Source organism: Dama dama, chromosome 1, assembly GCF_033118175.1.
Source record: "Dama dama isolate Ldn47 chromosome 1, ASM3311817v1, whole genome shotgun sequence".
NCBI lineage: Eukaryota > Metazoa > Chordata > Mammalia > Artiodactyla > Cervidae > Dama > Dama dama.
In genome coordinates, this window is record NC_083681.1 from 62,273,772 (window position 1) to 62,293,355 (window position 19,584).

Consider the following 19,584-nt stretch of genomic DNA (forward strand, 5'->3'; position numbering starts at 1 on the left):
CATACAGAATGTGAAGACAGAGGCAGAAATTAGAATGAAGGGGCCAACCTAAGGAATGCCCTAGAAGCTGAAACAGGCAAGGAAGAATTCTCCCCAAGAGCCTCCAGGGGAAGCACACAGCCCTGTAGACAGCATGATTCGGGGCTTCTGTCCTCCAGAATTGTGACACAAAAATTTCTGTGGCTTTAAGCCACCCAGTTTGTGATAATAAGTTGCAGCTCTCATAGGAAACTAATACAGATACTAAAACCAGCGGTGAAGGAATGATGCTTTGGGAGTTTACAGTCTTAAAGTACCAACAAAATATTACTATAAAAGAAAATATAGACACACTTTAGTGGAGACAGGAGCCCCTCGTGGCTCAGACAGTAAAGATCTGCCTGTAGTGCGGGAGACCTGGGTTTGATCCCTGTGTTGGGAAGATACCCTGGGGAAGGAAATGGCAACCCACTCCAGTATTCTTGCCTGGAGAATCCCATAGCAGGCTACAGTCCATGGGGTCGCCAAGAGCGACTTCACTTTCCCTTCACTTTCACTTTAGTGGAGATGCCTGGCAGTAGCACTTTAACCAAGCTTATTGGGTTCAGAAGTCAAATATAGCTGGTTTGAAGCTCCGCTTGTATTAGCATCAATTTATATTAGTTTACAGGATTTGGGCAGTTAACTTCATTAAGCCTCAATTTCCTGTAAAATGGAAATAATAACCAATACCCACAGTGTAAGAATATTCTGAGGATTAAATAACTATAGTTATAGATATATTACAGTTTGTAGATAAACTATAAAAAGACCATAGCACAGGACCCAGCACATTCATATTCAATACATATTGGCTACACTTCTTTTTCTTCCTCAGCAAAAGCAGCTGGACTTTACTGCAGGGGAGCTCCAGAGGAGCAGGGTAAGTGAGGGTCTCTGCATAACTCCATTGCAGGACTGACAGGTCTCAGATCTGTCTGGAAGACGGGAGAGGATCTATTCTGCAGGTTGGACACCCAGGCCCCCTCTACTTGGGGCCAAGGTAGGAAACAGCCTTTCCTGTTTTCTCCAGGGTCTCCAGCAGAGTGTCCACACTATGCTCAGAGGTGATGCAAACCTTCTTGTTGGGCAGGTCAATGTCAAACTGAACTCCTCCTAGCTTGTTGAGGACATGAGTGACAGCATTAGCGCAGGCTTCACAGGTCATGTCCACGGAGAACTCATGCTTTGTTGGAACTGAAGAGGCGGCGGCAGTGGTGTTGGTGACGGCTTCCTGGCTCTCCATATTGGTTATTCTGATGAAAGTAAAAGTGTAAGTGTTAGTTGCTCAGTCGTGTCTGACTCTTTGCGACGCCATGGACTGTAGCCTGTCAGGCTCCTCTGTCCATGGAATTCTCCAGGCAAGGATACTGGAGTAGATTGCCATTCTCTTCTGCTATAATTTACAGAATGAGGTTTAAATTTCCTGTAACCTACTCAGGGAGATAAAAGATAACATTCAATGATTGACTTGATCAGACCATATCCCTACCTTTCCAGCCCATACTTCAAGTGGGCTCTAACCCTTGACCTCTTGGTCTCCAATTATGCAACCTGGCTTCTTCCAGACCCCTATCAGCTAAACTATAGTCACAGAGCTCAAGAGATCATCCAATTCATAGCTCAGACCACTTCCTCTACCTGCAAAACTGATGATCAAGTAGGCTTCCTGAAGCTCTGCTCACTGGAAGGAATGTGACTCCTCCCTGTCTTTCAGTGACACCTGTGGCTTCCAAAGAAGCAGGTATAAATGCAGCTTTTCTGACCCCATTGCGGTTTCCCTGGAGGGTAAGACAAGCAACAGAGATAGCAGCCAAAGATGGTTGATAGGATCTAAGCCTCAGAGAAAATGATAGTGGGACTTCATTTCTGATTCCCCCCCCCCCCTTTTTTTCTGTGGGATCTTAGTTCCTTGGCAGGGGGCTGTGGCCATGAAGGAGAAGGCAACGGCACCCCACTCCAATACTCTTGCCTGGAAAATCCCATGGACGGAGGACTTCACTTTCACTTTTCCCTTTCATGCATTGGAGAAGGAAATGGCAACCCACTCCAGTGTTCTTGCCTGCAGAATCCCAGGGATGGAGGAGCCTGGTGGGCTGCCATCTATGGGGTCACACAGTTGGACACGACTGAAGCGACTTAGCAGCAGCAGCAGCGGCCATGAAAGTACCAAGTCCAAACCACTGAACCATCAGGGAACTCCCTCATTTCTGATGTTGTAATTTAATTTCTGATGTTGACCTAATAGAGTGAAATCAGTTCTCCCCAAGCAAAAACAGGATTATAGTTCTCCCTCCCTATGCCAGAAGAGAAAGGAAAAATGGAAGATTAAGGCCCCTCCCCTAATCAACCCAACTGCCACAAAACTTGACCTTCTTGCATCTTTCTAAATAATGGTTATCTTTTTGTAACATTAGAATATATGGACTTACTGACTACATTTCAAATCTGTCAACCCCCAACACTGCATTTCTCCACAAGCTAAAAAAACAAGGATGCCTCAGTGGAGATACAGTCTCATTACTTCCTCCCTCAACTGAATGCCTCTATTAACCTAAAACAATCTGAACCCTGGGCTTCAGTTTCCTCAACAGCAGAATGTAGGTGATGAACTACTCTAAGCTTCCTGCCAGTTTAGATACATGGTGATTTTCTAATGGGATGGGAGGAAGCTGGGAAATGTGAGAAGAGTGTCCATGGACACTTTTCTTTGGTCATGCCTTGCAGCATGTGGGATATTAGTTCCCCGACCAGGGATTGAACCCTTGTGCCCTGCATTGGGAGCACAAAGTCTTAACCACTGGACCACCAGGTAAGTCCCTCACGGACAATTTCTGAGACATCACTATCTTATAGACAATAAAACTCAAGGAATTGAAGATGTGGACGGAAGAGGAGGAAAGACTTTTAAGTGTAGGATCTTAATTCATCTTGCAACCAAATTGCCTTTGTTTCCAGAAAAAGAGTATGTAAATGATTAAATGGAATTTCTGAATGGGCATTTAAAAAATTGTATTTGGATTTATTCATTCAATAAATATGTATTTAGAGCCTAATGTCAGGTGTAGCACTAAGTACTGCAAATAGAAGGATGAATTAAACACATCTCCTTCCTTGAAGGAACTCATGATCTGTGAGAGAAAGGGGCAGATATACAACGAATCATAATGCCACAAGATAGTGTTAAATACGGTAAATGTTATAGGCACCATAGCGCAACTGAAAAGGAAGCAATTGGTTTTGCCTTGGAATGATGAGGAACTGTCATGAAAGACATAACCATTGATCTGGATCTTAAATTCCACAGGCAAAAAATGGAACGAATATTTTTATTTAAAACAAGAACAACAAGGCTCATTGTCGACTTTTGGTGCTGTGTAAGTTGCAAAGAGTTGGACACGACTGAGCGACTGAACTGAACTGAAATCAGACTTAAAGGGCTCCCAGTGGCTCAGTGGTAAAGAATCCGCCGGCAATGCAGGAGACACAGGTTTGATCTCTGGGTCAGGAAAATCCCCTGCAGAAGGAAATGACTACCCACTCCAGTATTCTTGCCTGGGAGAGCCCATGGACTGAAGAGCCTGGTGAGCTACAGTTCATGGGGGTGCAAAAGAGTTGGACAAGATTTACAGACTAAACAAGAACAACAGATCAGATTTAAACAGCTGGGTTGGGAATCATTTGAAAGATAACATGAAAAGTTTGCAGTGTTGGGAGTATGTTTTCAGTAGGGAAGACGACATTCTTCAGGTAATATCATCATTAATTTTACCAAAAAGACTTTGTGATGTTTTATGATGTTATTTGTAGACATGTTGCAACATCAGAAACACTTGCATTGACTTAAACTAAATTTCACTTAATGGGCAAAGGAACATCACATATGGTGACAGAGTAATATTATTTTTAAAATACTAAAATTTTCCCTTAATATTTTTTCTCTGATTTATGTGACATAAACAAACTACATAATGGTGTGAGGGGCTATAAAGGTTTTATTGCCCCTTGTTTGGTATTGCCTGTGTAAGTTCTGAGTACCAGTGGTGGGTATCAAACTGTCATAAAACATTTATAACATGCCACTCCACTTTTCATACAGACAAAACTTTAGGGCTCACAAAAATACCTACAAATGAATAGTAGTGAAAACTTTGCTTTATTTATATGGATTACAGATCTCCAGTCAGGAGTAAGAAAAATAAATGTTGTATGGAAGATTTGTTACTTCTCTGCAGGGTCTTAGATTATCTGGCAAATTCCTTCTCCAAAGAAAACCACTTTTCAAAGATGTCCTCAGAAAATGCATACTGGGATTAACATAAAATCGGCCAAGTCACTTGTGTCCACACATTTGAATTCATTTGCAAATAACGACTACTCACTTCCTTGCTTCCCCACCCCGGGACAGGACTCCAAGCAGCACAGGTGACGAAAGACTTACAAAAAAAAAAAGGAATGAATAGGAACAAAAGGATGTAGGCGCCAGGAGGAAAACAGAATCTTCCAGGACAAAATTAATCTCAGAAGGAACAGCAGGTCCAAAACCAGGGATTACTGAAGTTTAAATTGCTTTTTGCATGGTGATCAGAGATAATGTATCAGGTTTATTGTCTTCTACGATGCCTGTCTTATTTGTTTAACCTTCATGTTAAGCTTATCTTGAGGGACAGATTTCTGTACTAAGCACATAAATAGGTGTTAAACCTGTATTGATCTTTTAAAAGGGTGATGGTCAATCAACTTCACTGTTACTAACTTTTACTTTATGCCTTAAGGGCCAAATAGTGATTTCTATGATTCTTGTTTCACTACTCCTAAGTTACTAGAAGAAACAACAACTCTCACATACAACAGGGAACCGCAAATAATCTTTAATTCCCCTCCTCCCCCAAACAACCTGGACGCCGGACAGGAAACGTTTGGGTAGAGTGCTGCTGAAGTTCCAAGTCTCAAACAAAAAAATCCAACAGTGAGTTTAAATTTATGGTAATTAAAGTCATCCAGATGGTGGCTGTATTAATCAATGAAGAGGCAGTATTCATCTTGGGACAGAAGATTCTGAAACCCAGAAAGAGAAAAATCCCCAAGGTGGGGGTGGGGACAGTTAATAAAAGCCCCCCAGGGAAAGGTCCTTTCAACGAGGGTTGGAAAAGAATACGTTTGAATTTGAATCTCTTTGAATATAAATCTCCCCTAACAGCAGGAAAAGGGTCCTCTAGCCCAGCAAGTTTTGGGCAGGAAGGGAGTAAACGGAACTTGTAAAACAGTCTGCTCAGCTGTTTCTGGTTTGGGACGAGGGGCAGAGAAAGGAGTCGCGATGTGGGAACTGAGTATTTGAGTAACTCAAAATAACTCGAAGGGTCAAATAACGAACTCCAGGCAAAGCGCTGACAAGCCTCCCCCGCCGCAGCACCCCGCGCCGGGTTTCCGCTGTTTCCCCCTCTTTCGCGGAGGACGCCGGCAGGCGCGGCCCCTTCCCACGCGGGGCGCGGCGAGCGCCGACGGCTTCTCCTGGAGCAGCCGAGGGCGGGAAGTCCGCGGCTCGCGGGCTAGGGCTGGCGGCCGCCCCTGCGATTCCCGGAGCCGGCCTGGGCCGGGCAGGCCTCAAGCCTTCTCCGCCCGGGCTGGCCTTCCAGCGGCGGCGGCGGCGGCGGCGGCGGCGGAGGAGGAGGCCGTCTCTGGCCCGCGAGCCGCGAGCGCGGGGCGCCGAGGGGAGGCGGGGCGAGGCCGCGGGGCGGAGGGGGGGCGGGAGGTGCATCCTGGGAAATCCACCAACATGGGGCGCAGCCGCCGCCGCCGCCGCCGCCGCGAGTCCCGGCCGCGGGTGCCGCCGCTCCCCTGACGCCCAGCTGGGGCCTCGCGGCGCACCGCGGCCCGGCTTCCCCTGGCACAGACCGGCCCGCGCGCCCTCCGCCCGCTCGCCCGCGGCCATGTGAGAGGGCAGCTCCCTCCGCCGCCGCCGCCGCCTCCTCTTCCTCCCCCCGCCCCCTCCCTGCCCTCCCGCCCCCCTCTCACTGGGCCCTAGAGGAGCCCCCGCCGCAGCCCGCCCGCCCTCCGCCGCCCCCACGATGGACAGGAACTACGCGACCTCCGGCTTCGCCGACCCGCCGCCGCCGCCGCCCGCGCCCCCCGCCGCCCCCTCCAGCGCCGCCGCCCCAGCACCCCCCGCCCCCGCCTGGGCCTACGAACCCCGAGCCGCGGCCGCCGCCTCCAGCAGCGGCGGTAGCAGCCCCAGCCTCAAGGCCAGGTAGGGAGGGTGGGCGGCGGGGGGTCCTGGCGGGCCGGGAAAGGCCGGGGATGCGTTTGGGGCCTTTGCCCCCGGGCAGCACCGCCCGAGGCTTCGGGTCGGCGGGGAGCCCCCCCTGCTCGTCTCCTCGCCCTCACCGTGCCGGGAGAGGCGGCTGGTAACTCCTCTGGGGTGGTTTCGGGGTGGGTGGGGGCGCCCGATGCGGGATTCGCAGCGGGGGAGCGTGGGTAAAAGGGAGGCTTGGGCGGGAGTCGTGGGTCCCCTTCACCTCCGCGTCCTAGGCTCTCACATGGTGAAGTTTGGGTTCCTGGCTGAACTCCGCGATCAGGGAAACTCGGGACTCGTGCCGGGGGGCCAAGCGGGGCGCCGAGGAGTTCGGGGCAGTGACATTCCATTGTATTGTGACGGACAATGTGGTCTTGGGGGCCCGGGCGGTGAGCGTGAGGGTGGGGGAGGCGGGAGCGCTAGAGGCGCGGAGCCGAGTCTCTGACACTGGGGGACCTGGGGCGAGGGGGTGGCCTGTGCTGCGGGAGAATCCCGGGGACGTGGGGGCCTGGGAGGGGGCCCCGGGGATGCGAACGCTGCGCCTGGACTGGGTGACATATGTTCGCAGTGGTGGCCAAGATGAAGCTGTTTCTCTTCCATGCGTTCAAACTTACTCTTGGGTGTCCTCCTCTTAACAACAGCAGGAAGTAAGGAATCTCTCTTTGCCTTCTGTGTTTTTGGGGTGATTAAGAGTTGGGGAGAAACCGGAGGTGGGGGGCGGTCAGTGAAGGCCGTAAAGGTTGAAGAACCGAAGCATGCTTCTCCATCTCGCTTCCGAAGCCCCGGCTCATTATGTAGCGTGGGGTTCAAGAGTTCATCTTTGCTCCAGCATGACCAAGGGAATCTAAAATGTTGACTCTTACTAGATGTTTAAGCTCGCGGGAAATGTGTAGTGGTGCTACACTGCGAAACGGTCCATTTGAATGATAACTGGAAGGCGTGGTTTGGTTTGGACGATTTGGGAGCGGGGTGTTTTAAAGCCACCTCAGCCGAACAATGCAGAAATCTGGTAGGTGCAGCTTCTGATTACAAGGACCAGGGAATCCTGGGTTGCTAATGACTTCATCCTCAGCTACCAACAGGAAGCTTCGTGGCTTTATGATCTCATCAGATTTTTTTTATTATTGTCACAACAGAAGTGAACTTTTTTTTTTTTTTTTACTTTATATATATTACAGTATTCTAGGTTTTCTTCTTTTGTAGAAGTTGCACGTTCACGATTTGCAAAGTATGTGCGAAGAGTAGCTGGTCTTTGTCTTAGATAATACCTTGGGATGATTGTTGAATGAGAAAAAATTCGTTCAAGAAAAGGAAAATATGCTTTCATAGAAAATTTAAGGTCCTTTGTTTAAAAGAGATGGGGTTAAGAAAATAATAATGTGATGTGCCAATGTGGAGCCAGATAATTAAATGCTGAGACCTCTCAGAAATAGTCATAACTTTGAATTACATACAGTTTAAGGAGTTCATGAAAAATGTTTGGCACTTTTCCCTTTTATTTAATTTTTTTTTTTTTTTGGTGGTAATTTGACTATCATTTTACAAATAGCTTTTGCATATATACCATAATTTAAAGTTACTTTCTCTTCAGTGAACAACAATGATAGGTGTTTATACAGCATAGTTTATGTTTTAAATGACAATTGTTTTATTAGGTACGTGAAACAAATGCTATCTAGTTATGTCTGTTGTTTCTTTTAGCAGAATACTTCTGAGGCAAGAAACTAAAATCTACTTGTCATATTTTCCAAATGTTATTTATCACAGTAACAAAGAATGACTTCCCAAACACATTTGAAAACAGTAAGTAGATTTATTTGGAACACATAATCTAAAAGGGATTTATTTTGTTTATTGAAAACGATTGATTCTTAAATGCTCAGCCCCTCCCCTCTTAAAATATATTTTGGGGGTGGAGTTAGCTAAATTATAGCATAGAAAATGCAGGCTTCCCCCTCCCCCATGAACTTGCTTTGTTAACATCTTGTGTTAGGATCAGGCCATCTGTACAGGGCTACACACACTTCTTAATTGTACCTCATTTTATTCCTCAAACTGTGGGAGTGCTTTCTTCAGTTATATAAAAAATACTGAATCTGAAATATGCCCTGTAAGTCTTGTGTGTTTTCAGAAGACTGTTCATAATTTTTTATAACATTTTGAAAAGCTGTTTCATAATTCATGTATCAGTTGAATGTTTTTGTTCCCCCTTGTGGCAGTTTTTCTTGAAGGTGCAAATGAATACTGGTTGTGATGATGTGATGTGGATACTTATCCATAAGGAGTTAGCCTGTCTGTCACCTTGTTCCCAATAACCTGTTCAGAAGCTTAACAGATGGTAGTGACATTCAGTTGTTACTGATATGGGATCTGACGTCCTACTTTATGTCTTTACTTGGTCCTGAAATGAAACATTTTCATCAGCTGGTAGGAAATAGCATGGTAAACATTTTTTCATGAGTTCTGAAATAACACTTCCTTGGTATAACAGCTCCACAAGATACTAGATATTTCCATTGGTTTAACAATTGAAAAATAAAGAGCTAATGGGAAAACTCTAGCATTTCACTTTAAATATTGTGTATAGAGATTTCTGAATGTTTCTAAAATATTTCTTGCTGGGTCCATGGAAATTTCAGGGCTAAGACCTGATCATATATACATTTCCATTTATTTGTGCTCTTAGTTTTAGGGAGCAAATGAGCATATATCTTTATTTCTCACCATGCGGTTAGAAGTATTCTTTGTGGGGCTATTTTAGAGGCTCTAAATACCTTTGCATGCTTTTGGATATAAGATGATAATCAGGAAGCTACAGACCTGCACCTTTTCTCTCCCTGACATGTGTGTCTTTGTACAGAATAGGAAGAGACAGGCCGTTTCATCATGGTTATGATAGATGTTGTATTGGTATTTGAGTATACACCAGAAGATGACTAAACGGAAATATTTTGTTTTAAAATAAAATTGTATTTGTTTTGCCTTTTTGACTTGAAGCAGTCTTTTTTGCCACCAGTTTTTAGAATTTCCTAAATTATAAATTCATCCTGATTTTAGTATGAATGTAATGAGTGTGATAGGTCGTCCTTTTTATTGTCCAAAAAACAAAACAATGATTAGCTTCTCCAAAAGTGGTCAGCTACTATATTAAGGACATTTTGTGTGCATGCTCACTTCCTTCAATCCTGTCCAACTCTTTGCCACCCTGTGGATGATAGCCTGCCAGGCTCCTCTGTCCTTGGGATTCTCCAGGCAAGAGTACTGGAGTGGGTTGCCATGCCCTCCTCCAGGGGATCTTCCGGACCCAGGGATAGAACCCAGGTTCTCCTCATTGCAGGCAGATTCTTTACCACTGAGCCACTGGGGAAGCCCAAGGACATTTTGAGTAAGTTTTAAATCTAGCATTTTCCTCAAGGCTTTTGGGATAAGACCTGAAAGATAAAAATTTGTAAGGAATAGAGACAATCGCAAAGTAATGAAAGGTTATTTGGAACAAACTTCTGTTGTTCATAATTTCCCATAGAAATAATGTTGTAAGTAATTTGTAATGTTCTAAGTAATGTCAGTTACTGACAACTGATTTGTGCTAGCTACTGTTTTAAGTGATCAATGCAAACACTATTTAATCCTCAAAGTAATCTTTTGAGGTAGGTATTGTTTATACTTTCTTTTTTAAGAATTGGAAACTGAGACACAATGACATTAATAAACTTACAGCCACATAGCAAGTAAGTACTGGAGCAGGGATTTAAACTTGGGCATGTTTCATTACTGAACTGGACAGCTTAGATAGGCTGATACTGTAATCTGCCTATTTAATGGGTTAATGATCGTTTATAACTGGCCTGGAACCCTGAACATCATTAATATCCTTATTTCATGTTCTTTATCATTGTTGTCTGTCTTTTTTTCCTAATTGAAACATACTTCCTTTCATTTCCATAGCACTGTACTTTCTGACTGTCCTCCTTTCCTCTCTGGGCTGCTGCTTTTTCCTGTTCTTCACTCCTCTAATCTCTACATGTTGTCTCCTCAGGGTTTGGGGTTGATAGGATTTCTTGTCCATTCTGTGCTTTGTCCTCGGATATCACATCCATGCCCATGACTTAAAATACCATCTCTAGAGATGCCCGTGTGTACATCTAAAGCTCAAACCTCTTCTGAGCACCTAATTGCGTATCCATCTACCTCTTCGAGCTTTTATTGGCTATGTAGCAGGAATCATTAGTGATGAGCTCATACTTTCCCCATCCACCCCACTTCTGCTTCTCGAGTGAAGCCTTTCTCAGTCACGCCTCTGTCCATCGAGTTGCTCAGGCCAGAACCCGGGAGTTCTGTGTGCTCTGTCACCAAACCTTGCTGACTTCTATTTCATCTCTTAAATAATATCTTGAAATTGTCTACTTTGTGTTTCTGCTGCTCCAGCCTGATCCAAGCCACCATTAATTTTCTCTTGGATAACTAAGTAATCTTAAATCTTTCCTTTCCTTCCTTCAGTTCATTCCTTTATTTTTTTAAATGGAAGTTTAGTTGATTTGGGGTTCCCTGGTGGCTCAGATGGTAGAGAATCCGCCTGCAATGTGGAAGACCTGAGTTCGATCCCTGGGTTGGGAAGATCCCCTGGAGGAGGGCATGGCAACCCACTCCAGTACTCTTGTCTGGAGAATCCCCATGGACAGAGGAGCCTGGCGGACTCCATGGGGTTGAAAAAAGTCAGATGCAACTGAGCAACTAAGCACAAACACACGGTTGATTTACAGGCTGTGCCAATCTCTGTGGAGCAGGGGGTGACTCAGGTTTACACATAAACACATTCCATTCTTTTTTAAATATTCTTTTCCATTATGGTTTATCCTAGGAGATATAGTTCCCTGTGCTATACAGTAGGACCTTGTTATTTATCCATTCTAAATGTAATAGTTTGCATCTACCAACCCCAGATTCCCAGTCCATTCCTCTGCCTCCCTCACTTCAGTTTGTTCTGTTCATAGAATTCAGAGTGATTTTAATTTAATTTAATTTTTGGCTGTGCCGGGTCTTAGTTGTGGCACTTGGGATCTTTCTTGCAGTATGCGGGATCAACCAGGTATCAAACCTGACCCCTTGCATTGTGAGTGTGGAGTCTTAACCACTGGACCACCAGGGAAGTCCCAGAGTGGTTTTTAAAAACACAGATATACCAGTTTGATCATGTTGTTCCTTTGCTTAGTACCTTTCCATTGCTACTCCTACACCTTAAGGTCAAGTTTAAAAAAATCTGAAATGTGTTGTGTATGGTCCTGCATTTACTGGTCCATTTAAAATTCCTAGGGTCATCCTAAATTCCTTTCTACCTTAAAGCTCTCCTACACCCTGTCCTTTCCACCTATCTCTCAGCCTTTCTCTATCTTCCAACCTGACTTCTTAAGGTATTTCATGTTAGAAACCTGCTGCCGTTCAACCTCTGCTCCCTGTGGTTTTGTGCAATGGTATATGCATACTATGTTTCAGCAAAATTCTCAGAAATGTAATTACATACCTATATGCTGTGTAGGTGGGGCTTCCCAGGTGGCCCAGTGCTAAAGAATCCACCTGCAATGCATGAGACAGAAAAGACGCTGGTTTGATCTGTGGGTTGGGAAGATCCCCTGGAGGAGGAAATGGCAACCCACTCCAGTGTTCTTGCCTGGAGAATCCCATGGACAGAGGAGCCTGTTGGGCTGCGGTTCATAGGATCACAGAGTCGGACACAGCTGAAGCCACTGAGCACGCGTGTATACTGTTTATGTAATAGATGCCTTCCTTTTTAGAGTGGAAGTTCTTTGAGGGACACTGTGTTTTGCCTACTGCTCTATACCTGGTACTACTTTTTTGCTGTTTCGTCACTTAAGTCGTGTCCAACTCTTTGTGACCTCATGGGCTGTGGCCCACCAGGGGCCTCTGTCCGTGGGATTTCCCAGGCAGAAATACTGGAGTGGGTTGCCATTTCCTTCTCCAGAGGACCTTCCCAACCTAGGGAACCTGTGTATCTTGCCTCTCCTGCACTGCAGGCGGATTCTTTACCACTGAGCCGCCAGGGAAGATGGTACTCTAGTGCCTGGCATGTGAAAGTTAAAGTGGAGTCGTGTCTGACTCTTTGCGACCCCATGGACTGTAGCCTACCCGGCTCCTCCGTCCATGGGATTTTCCAGGCAAGAGTACTGGAGTGGGCTGCCATTTCCTTCTCCAGGGGATCTTCCCAACCCAGAGATTGAACCCAGGTCTCCTGCATTGCAGACAGGCACTTTACCATCTGAGCCTGGTATATAATTGTTGTTTAATGTTAATATGTATTTATGGCATGAAAACCAGAACTCTGAGCATGGGAATTGGAAGCCCTTTGTTCCTTGCTGCCGTCTCTAGTGCCATTACCCACCTTCCCTGTCTACTCTGTAGTCGGGACCAAAATGAAGGGTTTAGGACATTTGTGATTGTCATTGGTAGGAAGCGTGGAGGTGTAGGCTGCTGCTTGCTTTCTTCCTTTCCTTATACTCTCTGGAACAGTGTGAGCACTAACGTGTGTATTGCAAAACACAGGAGTTTTCTTTTCATTAAACAAATATTTGTGTGCCCACTATATGCAAGGCACTGTTGCCTTTATCAATTATATTTCTGCAGTGAAAGCTTGAGAAGTGTAATGGCAAATTTATTCACTCATTAAAATATACTGAGCATCTCTGAGTTTCTGTTACTAAGCTAAGTTCTACAGGGTACTGCAAAAACGAAGGAGACACTGTCCTGCCTCTCAAAGAACTTGCGATCCAATAAATGGAGTGTAACCTTTAAAAACTGTGAATCACTGTATTGTACACCTGTAACTTACATTATACATCAACTATACTTCATTTAAAAAAAACACAAACTTGTAATTGAGAAAGGTTACAGGATCATATACTTGCTGCCTCTCTGTCTACTTGGCTTTGAAATGCTGAAATGCCTAAGAAGTTTGGCGTTCCATCCTTCTTCTCTTCCTACTCACCCTTGGTGAAGTTGCCATATATATCAAATTATTTTCAAATCTCTATCTCTAGATTCATATCTAGCTATCTCCCTGTCACCATTTGGGTATTGAATAACTATTTCAAACATAATATATCTAAAACATGATTATCGTCCTAGCCTCCCAACCACATTCTCCTTTAATCTTCCCCACCTCTGTAAATAATGCTACCATTTACTTTGTAGCTCATGCCTAAGAGTTTGGAGCCATCTATGATTCATTTCTTTCCACTCCCTCAGTAAATCCTGTTGGTTTGATCTCCATATATATATGTTCCCACATGGACAGTTGAGCTGTCTCCTTGTTTCTACTTTAGCCTTTCTATAATAGAGTTTATTAACAGGCAGAGTTAACATTTCAACATATAAATCAGGTAATGTCATTACCCTGCTTACAACCTCCTCTTGTTACTCAGGAAAATACGGTCCTTATCATGGCCTCTGAGGTCGTAAGTGATCTGAGCCTCGGCTAATTCTCCAACCTAATCATTCCACTCCATCCACCATCCTTCAGCCACATGGGCCTTATTTCTATTCCTGAAATGTGCTGAGATTATCTGTGTCTTAGGGATTTCACACTGGTTGTTCTTTTTATCTGGAGTTTCTTTACAGGTCTTTACTGCTACTTCTGAACATGTAGGTCTTCACCCAGATGTTACCACCTCAGAAAAGTCTTCTCTGACTGCCCTATGTAGAGTAACTTCTCATCACTGTATTATATCACAGAGTTTTATTTTCTTCATTGCGTTATCACTCTGAAGTAATTTTGTAGATTTATATGTATCACTTGGCTTCCCTGGTAGCACAGCTGGCAAAGAATCCGCCTGCAATGCAGGAGACCCTGTTTTGATTCTGGGATTGGGACGATCCCCTGGAGGAGGGCTTGGCAGCCCACTCTAGCATTCTTGCCTGGAAAATCCCCATGTACAGAGGAGCCTGGCAGGCTACAGTCCATGTGGTCACAAAGAGTCGGACACGACTGAGCAACTAAGCATATATGTATCATTTACCACTGCCCTTCCCCTTACCACTAAGCACCACTAGTAGAATGCATGTTCCATGAGAACAGGGAGCTGTCTTGTTCACATCTGTGTAAGACAGTTTAGAAAAATGGTTGGTAGGATAAGCTCTTAAGTCAGAATTTGGGGCAGGGGGTTGTATTTTGACTCCACCACTTGCAGTATGATCTTAAAGAAATCTGTTAATTGTTCTGTTCCTGAAGTTCCCTGTGTGAAAAGAGGAAGTTTTTTTGAAGATTGAATGAGAACACAGAAAAACGTTTAGAATGGTGTCTGGCATATAGAAGAGTGTATAGCATATGAGCATTATTGTCAGCACTTAGAACAATATCTGACACATTGTCAGTGCACATAAAACATTGAGTGAATGAAAGAAATGACTATAGTCCTAGGCAGAATGCTTGTTTGTTTTTTTTTTTTTAAGAGGTATAAAAATGTTCGGGAGACTTTGAGGGAAAAGTTATATTGAGTTCAAGAGGATTAAGGAAGCATTTTTCAGGTGTATTGCGAACAGACTGATCTGAATTTTTGTTAACATTGAGTAAATGGCATAAGGTATTAGCAGAAAGAAGGCACTTCTGAGCGCAGGTGTTCCAAGGTGGGAGGGAGTGGGGTCTACTGGATTAGTTAAGGGGAGGTCCTTGAACTGGCACGGCGTTACTGGTCAGAGCAGTCCTGGGTGCAGTACAGAGAAGACCTCATTAGAGAGGTCACCAGAGTAATGCTCTTCCACAGTGTATTAGGACTAGGTTTTCGAGGGCTTTTGATAACAGACAATGGAGTTTTAGTCTCTACTGCTCAGTAGGGAGCTTTGAAATTCAGATTTTTAATAGGCATGATGATGATGATGATATCAGCCCCAAAAAAGAGTTTTAATAAGATTAATTTGACAGTCAAGAACAGAATGCTTGAAGAAGTATCATTTCACTAAGATGTGAGGAAAGAGCACATGTAAATGTCCTAAGTCCAAAACAAGTCTGGTAATTCCCTTTACTGACTCAGTCTAACCCTAGATCAGTGGTTGTCAAATTTAAGAGTCCTTCAGAATCACCCAGCGGGCTTGTTGAAATACTCTGGATCTAACCCCAGAGTTTTCGAATCAGTAAATCTGAGGTGAGCCCAATAATTTGCATTTCTAACTAGTTCTTAGGTGATGCTAATGATGTTTATCACCTTATCACCCTCCTCTTGCCATTCTTATCTCTGCTTAAAAATCATCTCTTCATGAAGGTGTTCCCTTACCACCAAATCTCAGTGGCCCCACCCAATTTGTCTTTTCATACTGTTTGTGGGGTTCTCAAGGGAAGAATGCTGAGTGGTTTGCCATTCCCTTCTCCAGTGGACCACATGATGTGCGAACTCTCTACCATGATCCGTCCATCTTCGGTGGCCCTACACAGCATGGCTTATAGTGTCATTGAGTTAGACATGGCTGGGATCTATGTGATCAGTTTGGTTAGTTTTCTGTGATTGTGTTTAGTTCGGACATGTAACAACGGACTGGTTCAAAATTGGGAAAGGAGTACGTCAAGGCTATATATTGTCACCCTGCTTATTTAACTTACATGCAGAGTACACCATGATATATGTTGTACTGGATGAAGCACAAGCTGGAATCAAGATTGCTGGGAGAAATATCAGTAACCTCAGATATGCAGATGATACCACCTTTATGGCAGAAAGCGAAGAACTAAAGAGCCTCTTGATGAAAGTGAAAGACGAGAGTGAAAAAGTTGGGTTAAAATCCAACATTCAAAAAACTAAGATCATGGCATCCGGTCCCATCACTTCATGGCAAATAGATGGGGAAGCAATGGAAAGTGAGAGACTTTATTTTTGGGGGTTCCAAAATGACTGCAGATGGTGGTTGCAGCCATGAAATTAAAAGATGCTTGCTCCATGGAAGAAAAGCTATGACCAACCTAGACAGCCTATTAAAAAGTAGAGACATAAATTTGCTGACAAAGGTCTGTCTTGTCAAAGCTATGGTTTTTCCATTAGTCAGGTGTGGATGTGAGAGTTGGACTATAAAGAAAGCTGAGCACCAAAGGGTTGATGCTTTTGAACTGTGGTGTTGGAGAAGACTCTTGAGAGTCCTTTGGACTGCAAGGAGATCCAACCAGTCCATCCTAAAGGAAATCAGTCCTGAATATTCATTGGAAGGACTGATGCTGAAGCTGAAACTTCAATACTTTGGCCACCCGATGGGAAGAACTGACTGATTTGAAAAGACCCTGGTGCTGGGAAAGATTGAAGGCAGGAGGAGAAGGGGATGGATGACAGTGAATGAGATGGTTGGATGGCATCACCAACTCGATGGACATGAGTTTGAGCAAGCTCCGAGAGTTGGTGATTGACAGGGAAGCCTGTCGTGCTGCAGTCCGTGGGGTTGCAAAGAGTCAGACACGACTGAGTGACTAAATTGAGCTGAACTGAACATAAAATATGGGAATTTTAGAGATGTTTACTGAGCGCCTGTCATGGCATTTGGAGTATATTAGTGAACAAAACCTAGATCCCTGCCCTGATGACTTTTAAACTTGGTATGTGGAGTGAGACAGATGATAAATAATAAACAACTTTGTAAATTTTCTGGTATTTTGGTAAGTGATAGGAGAAAACACAGGGTTATGAAGAATGGAAGGTGAATGAGAAAGGCAGTGTAGATTTAAATCGCAGTCTAATTGAAATAGTGATGTTTGGTAGTCTTTTGAAAAAAAGTATTTTACATTGAGAAACAGTCCTTCAATAAGAGGTTCCCCCCCACCCCAGTGACGCAAATGAGACTTACAAGCTTTGTTTAAAAACGTATTGCCTACTCTTTTGCTAAACTTACATACAAAATGTCTTCCTTCTTTGTGAAATGTTTATGCTTTGTTGCTGCTGCTGCTGTTCTAAATTTTAGGAACATGCTAGATGACTTATTACCAGGATGTTACACAGTTTCTGAATTTCCCTTGGGCCAGTCTAGCTAGGCTTTTTCCTTCCTAGGCCTTTCTGCAGTCAGGTTTTTTCTTATTTTTTTCCTTTTTGTTCAGTAGTAAGCTTGTGTTCAATAATGTATAGAGGTACCATATAACCTGAAGAGGTAAATGGGAGAGCATGGACCTAGTTTTAGCATATGCATTCATTTTTCTTTCATTTTTTTTTTTCTAGAATCATGACCACAGATTCTCCCTTGACCTCTGTCTCTCTTATCTCTGAAAAAAGCATACCATTTTCGCATTGTTCCTTCAACAGCAACAAGAATGCTCTTATCTTGGGGTCTTTGGGCTGTTTCCTGGACTAGGACCACTCTTCTCTCTGATAATCTGTCTATAGGGCTTTCTCCCTCACTTTCCGTTCAAAATGTTGCTTTGTTGGGCCCCTCTTTAGTGCCCCTGTCCCCATCTGTCCTCCGCTTTATCACTGTGTTGCTCAGTACCCTGCTTTAAGTTTCTTTGTAGCCCTTGTCAGTCCTTGATGGTAAATATTTCTATATTCTTGTTTATTGTTGACTCCTGTCCATTAACCCTTGGATGTTTCTTGACAATCCAAGTTGAGCTGTTTAGTCCTCCCCCCTTTCTCTCTTTCCCAAAATAGCTGTCACATAATGTCTTCAGTAGATATTGATCTAAATAAAGAATATAGTTAATGCTGGAATACATTCTGCTTTGGGTTATTATCTGATATCTCAGAGTTTAAATTTGGCCTCTGTAAATTTAAGTTTCTTTAGGGATCCTGACCATGTAACTTATCCTATGTTTGTAGGCCTATAGGGTATAACTAAATATAAAATAATGAAATTTTCGTATGACTTAAATGCCATCATTCTCATTACTGTGTGATCACTGATCCTATTTAAATAATTTGGAACAAGATTTGTCTGACCTAGTGAAGCATGATAAACACAAAAATGTGGATAGGCTAAAATACTTTGGCTTGGATCTGCCTAAATTAGATGGCTTAACATTTTAAAATATTTCTTATATTGAGCAAACTGCAAACTGAATATTGATCTGATAGAACAGCCGGTACTGTCCCCTTTTAAACAGATGTTAAGTTATTGAAGTTAGTTTTTTGGACAGTGCCAAAGTAAGAGTGTGAACCATTTGAAAGGATAGGGTTTAATTAGAACAGTGGTGATACAAAAAAACAAGAGATGGTCTTTTGCTGTTCGTATCTTTGTATTACTTTTTTCTTTTTAACAAGAGCAAGTTTGGACCCAATGATCCTAACTTACAGCATAGAAGAGGATGGTTTCAGACTTGCTATTAAAAGCTAATCTAGGGCTTTTCTGATGGCTCAGCGGTAAAGAATCTGCCTGCCAGTGCAGGAGATGGGTTCAATCCCTAGTCTGGGAAGATCCCGCACGCCGCTGAGCAACTAAGCCTGTGTGCCACAACTAGTGATCCTGTTCTGTAGAGTCTGGGAACTGCAACCACTGAAGCCCACGCACCCTTAGAGCCCGTGCTCTGCAACAAGAGAAGCCACTGCAACGAGAAAACAACTCGTTACCACTGAAGAGTAGCCCGCACTTGCCACAACTAGAGAAAAGCCCATGCAGCAACGAAGACCCAGCACAGCCAAAAAAATAAGTAAAGTTATATGTATTTTTTTTAAAGCTGATCTAGTATACCGGCCAATTAGCATATACCTATTGTGTGTACACCTTTTGTGCACTCAGGGCTTCCCTGATAGCTCAGTTGGTAAAGAATCTGCCTACAATGCAGGAAGGAGATCCAGGTTCGATTCCTGGATTGGGAAGATCCGCTGGAGAAGGGATGGGCAACCCACTCCAGTATTCTTGGGCTTTCTTTGTGACTCAGCTGGTGAAGAATCCGCCTGTATACGGGAGACCTGGGTTGGGAAGATCCCCTGGAGAAGGGAAAGGCTACCCACTCCAGTAATCTGGCCTGGAGAATTTCATGGACTGCATAGTCCATCGGGTTGCAAAGAGTTGGACATGACTGAGCGTGTTTCACTTTCATTGTGCACCTTGGGTTTCCCTAGTGGCTCAGTAGTAAAGAATCTGCCTGCCAAACAGGAGACATGGGTTCAGTACCTGGGTTCGATCCCTGTGTTGGGAAGATCCCCTGGAGAAGGAAATGGCAACCCACTCCAGTATTCTTGCCTAGGAAATTCCATGGACAGAGGAGCCTGGTGGGCTACAGCCCATGGGTTCGCAAGAGTCTGACGTGACTTAGTGACTAAACAACAGCAGCAGACATGTGCACCGTATTATGAATATTGAGCATC

At 44.0% G+C, this 19,584-nt stretch overlaps 2 protein-coding genes across 4 annotated transcripts in view; one reads left to right on the plus strand and one right to left on the minus strand.

The window, feature by feature from the left end:
• Positions 1 to 839: 839 nt before the first annotated feature.
• On the minus strand, positions 840 to 7,001 carry LOC133062440 (copper transport protein ATOX1-like). 2 transcript variants are annotated; one of them, XM_061151436.1, is made up of 2 exons: positions 6,925 to 7,001; positions 840 to 1,274 (listed from the first exon to the last, which is right to left on the minus strand). In XM_061151436.1, the coding sequence occupies exon 2, from the start codon at positions 1,262 to 1,264 to the stop codon at positions 1,007 to 1,009; it is 258 nt and encodes an 85-aa protein (XP_061007419.1). In that variant the 5' UTR covers positions 1,265 to 1,274; positions 6,925 to 7,001; the 3' UTR covers positions 840 to 1,006. The 2 variants fall into 2 exon arrangements, with proteins under 2 accessions (XP_061007419.1, XP_061007409.1); XM_061151426.1 differs by lacking the exon at positions 6,925 to 7,001 and adding an exon at positions 6,555 to 6,636.
• The window catches only part of QSER1 (glutamine and serine rich 1), a 79,761-nt gene continuing 66,351 nt past the window's right edge, over positions 6,175 to 19,584 (plus strand). The window contains exon 1 of one of the 2 annotated variants that reach the window (XM_061151412.1): positions 6,175 to 6,265. The gene's annotated coding sequence lies outside the window, so the exon portion shown is untranslated. Of the gene's footprint in view, positions 6,266 to 8,020; positions 8,114 to 19,584 lie in introns of those variants that run through there. The other variant, XM_061151405.1, reaches the window with a different exon arrangement.

Bases quoted from the DNA above. Each gene is read 5' to 3' on its own strand.
- LOC133062440 (XM_061151436.1), bottom strand. From the start codon at position 1,264: ATGGAGAGCCAGGAAGCCGTCACCAACACCACTGCCGCCGCCTCTTCA.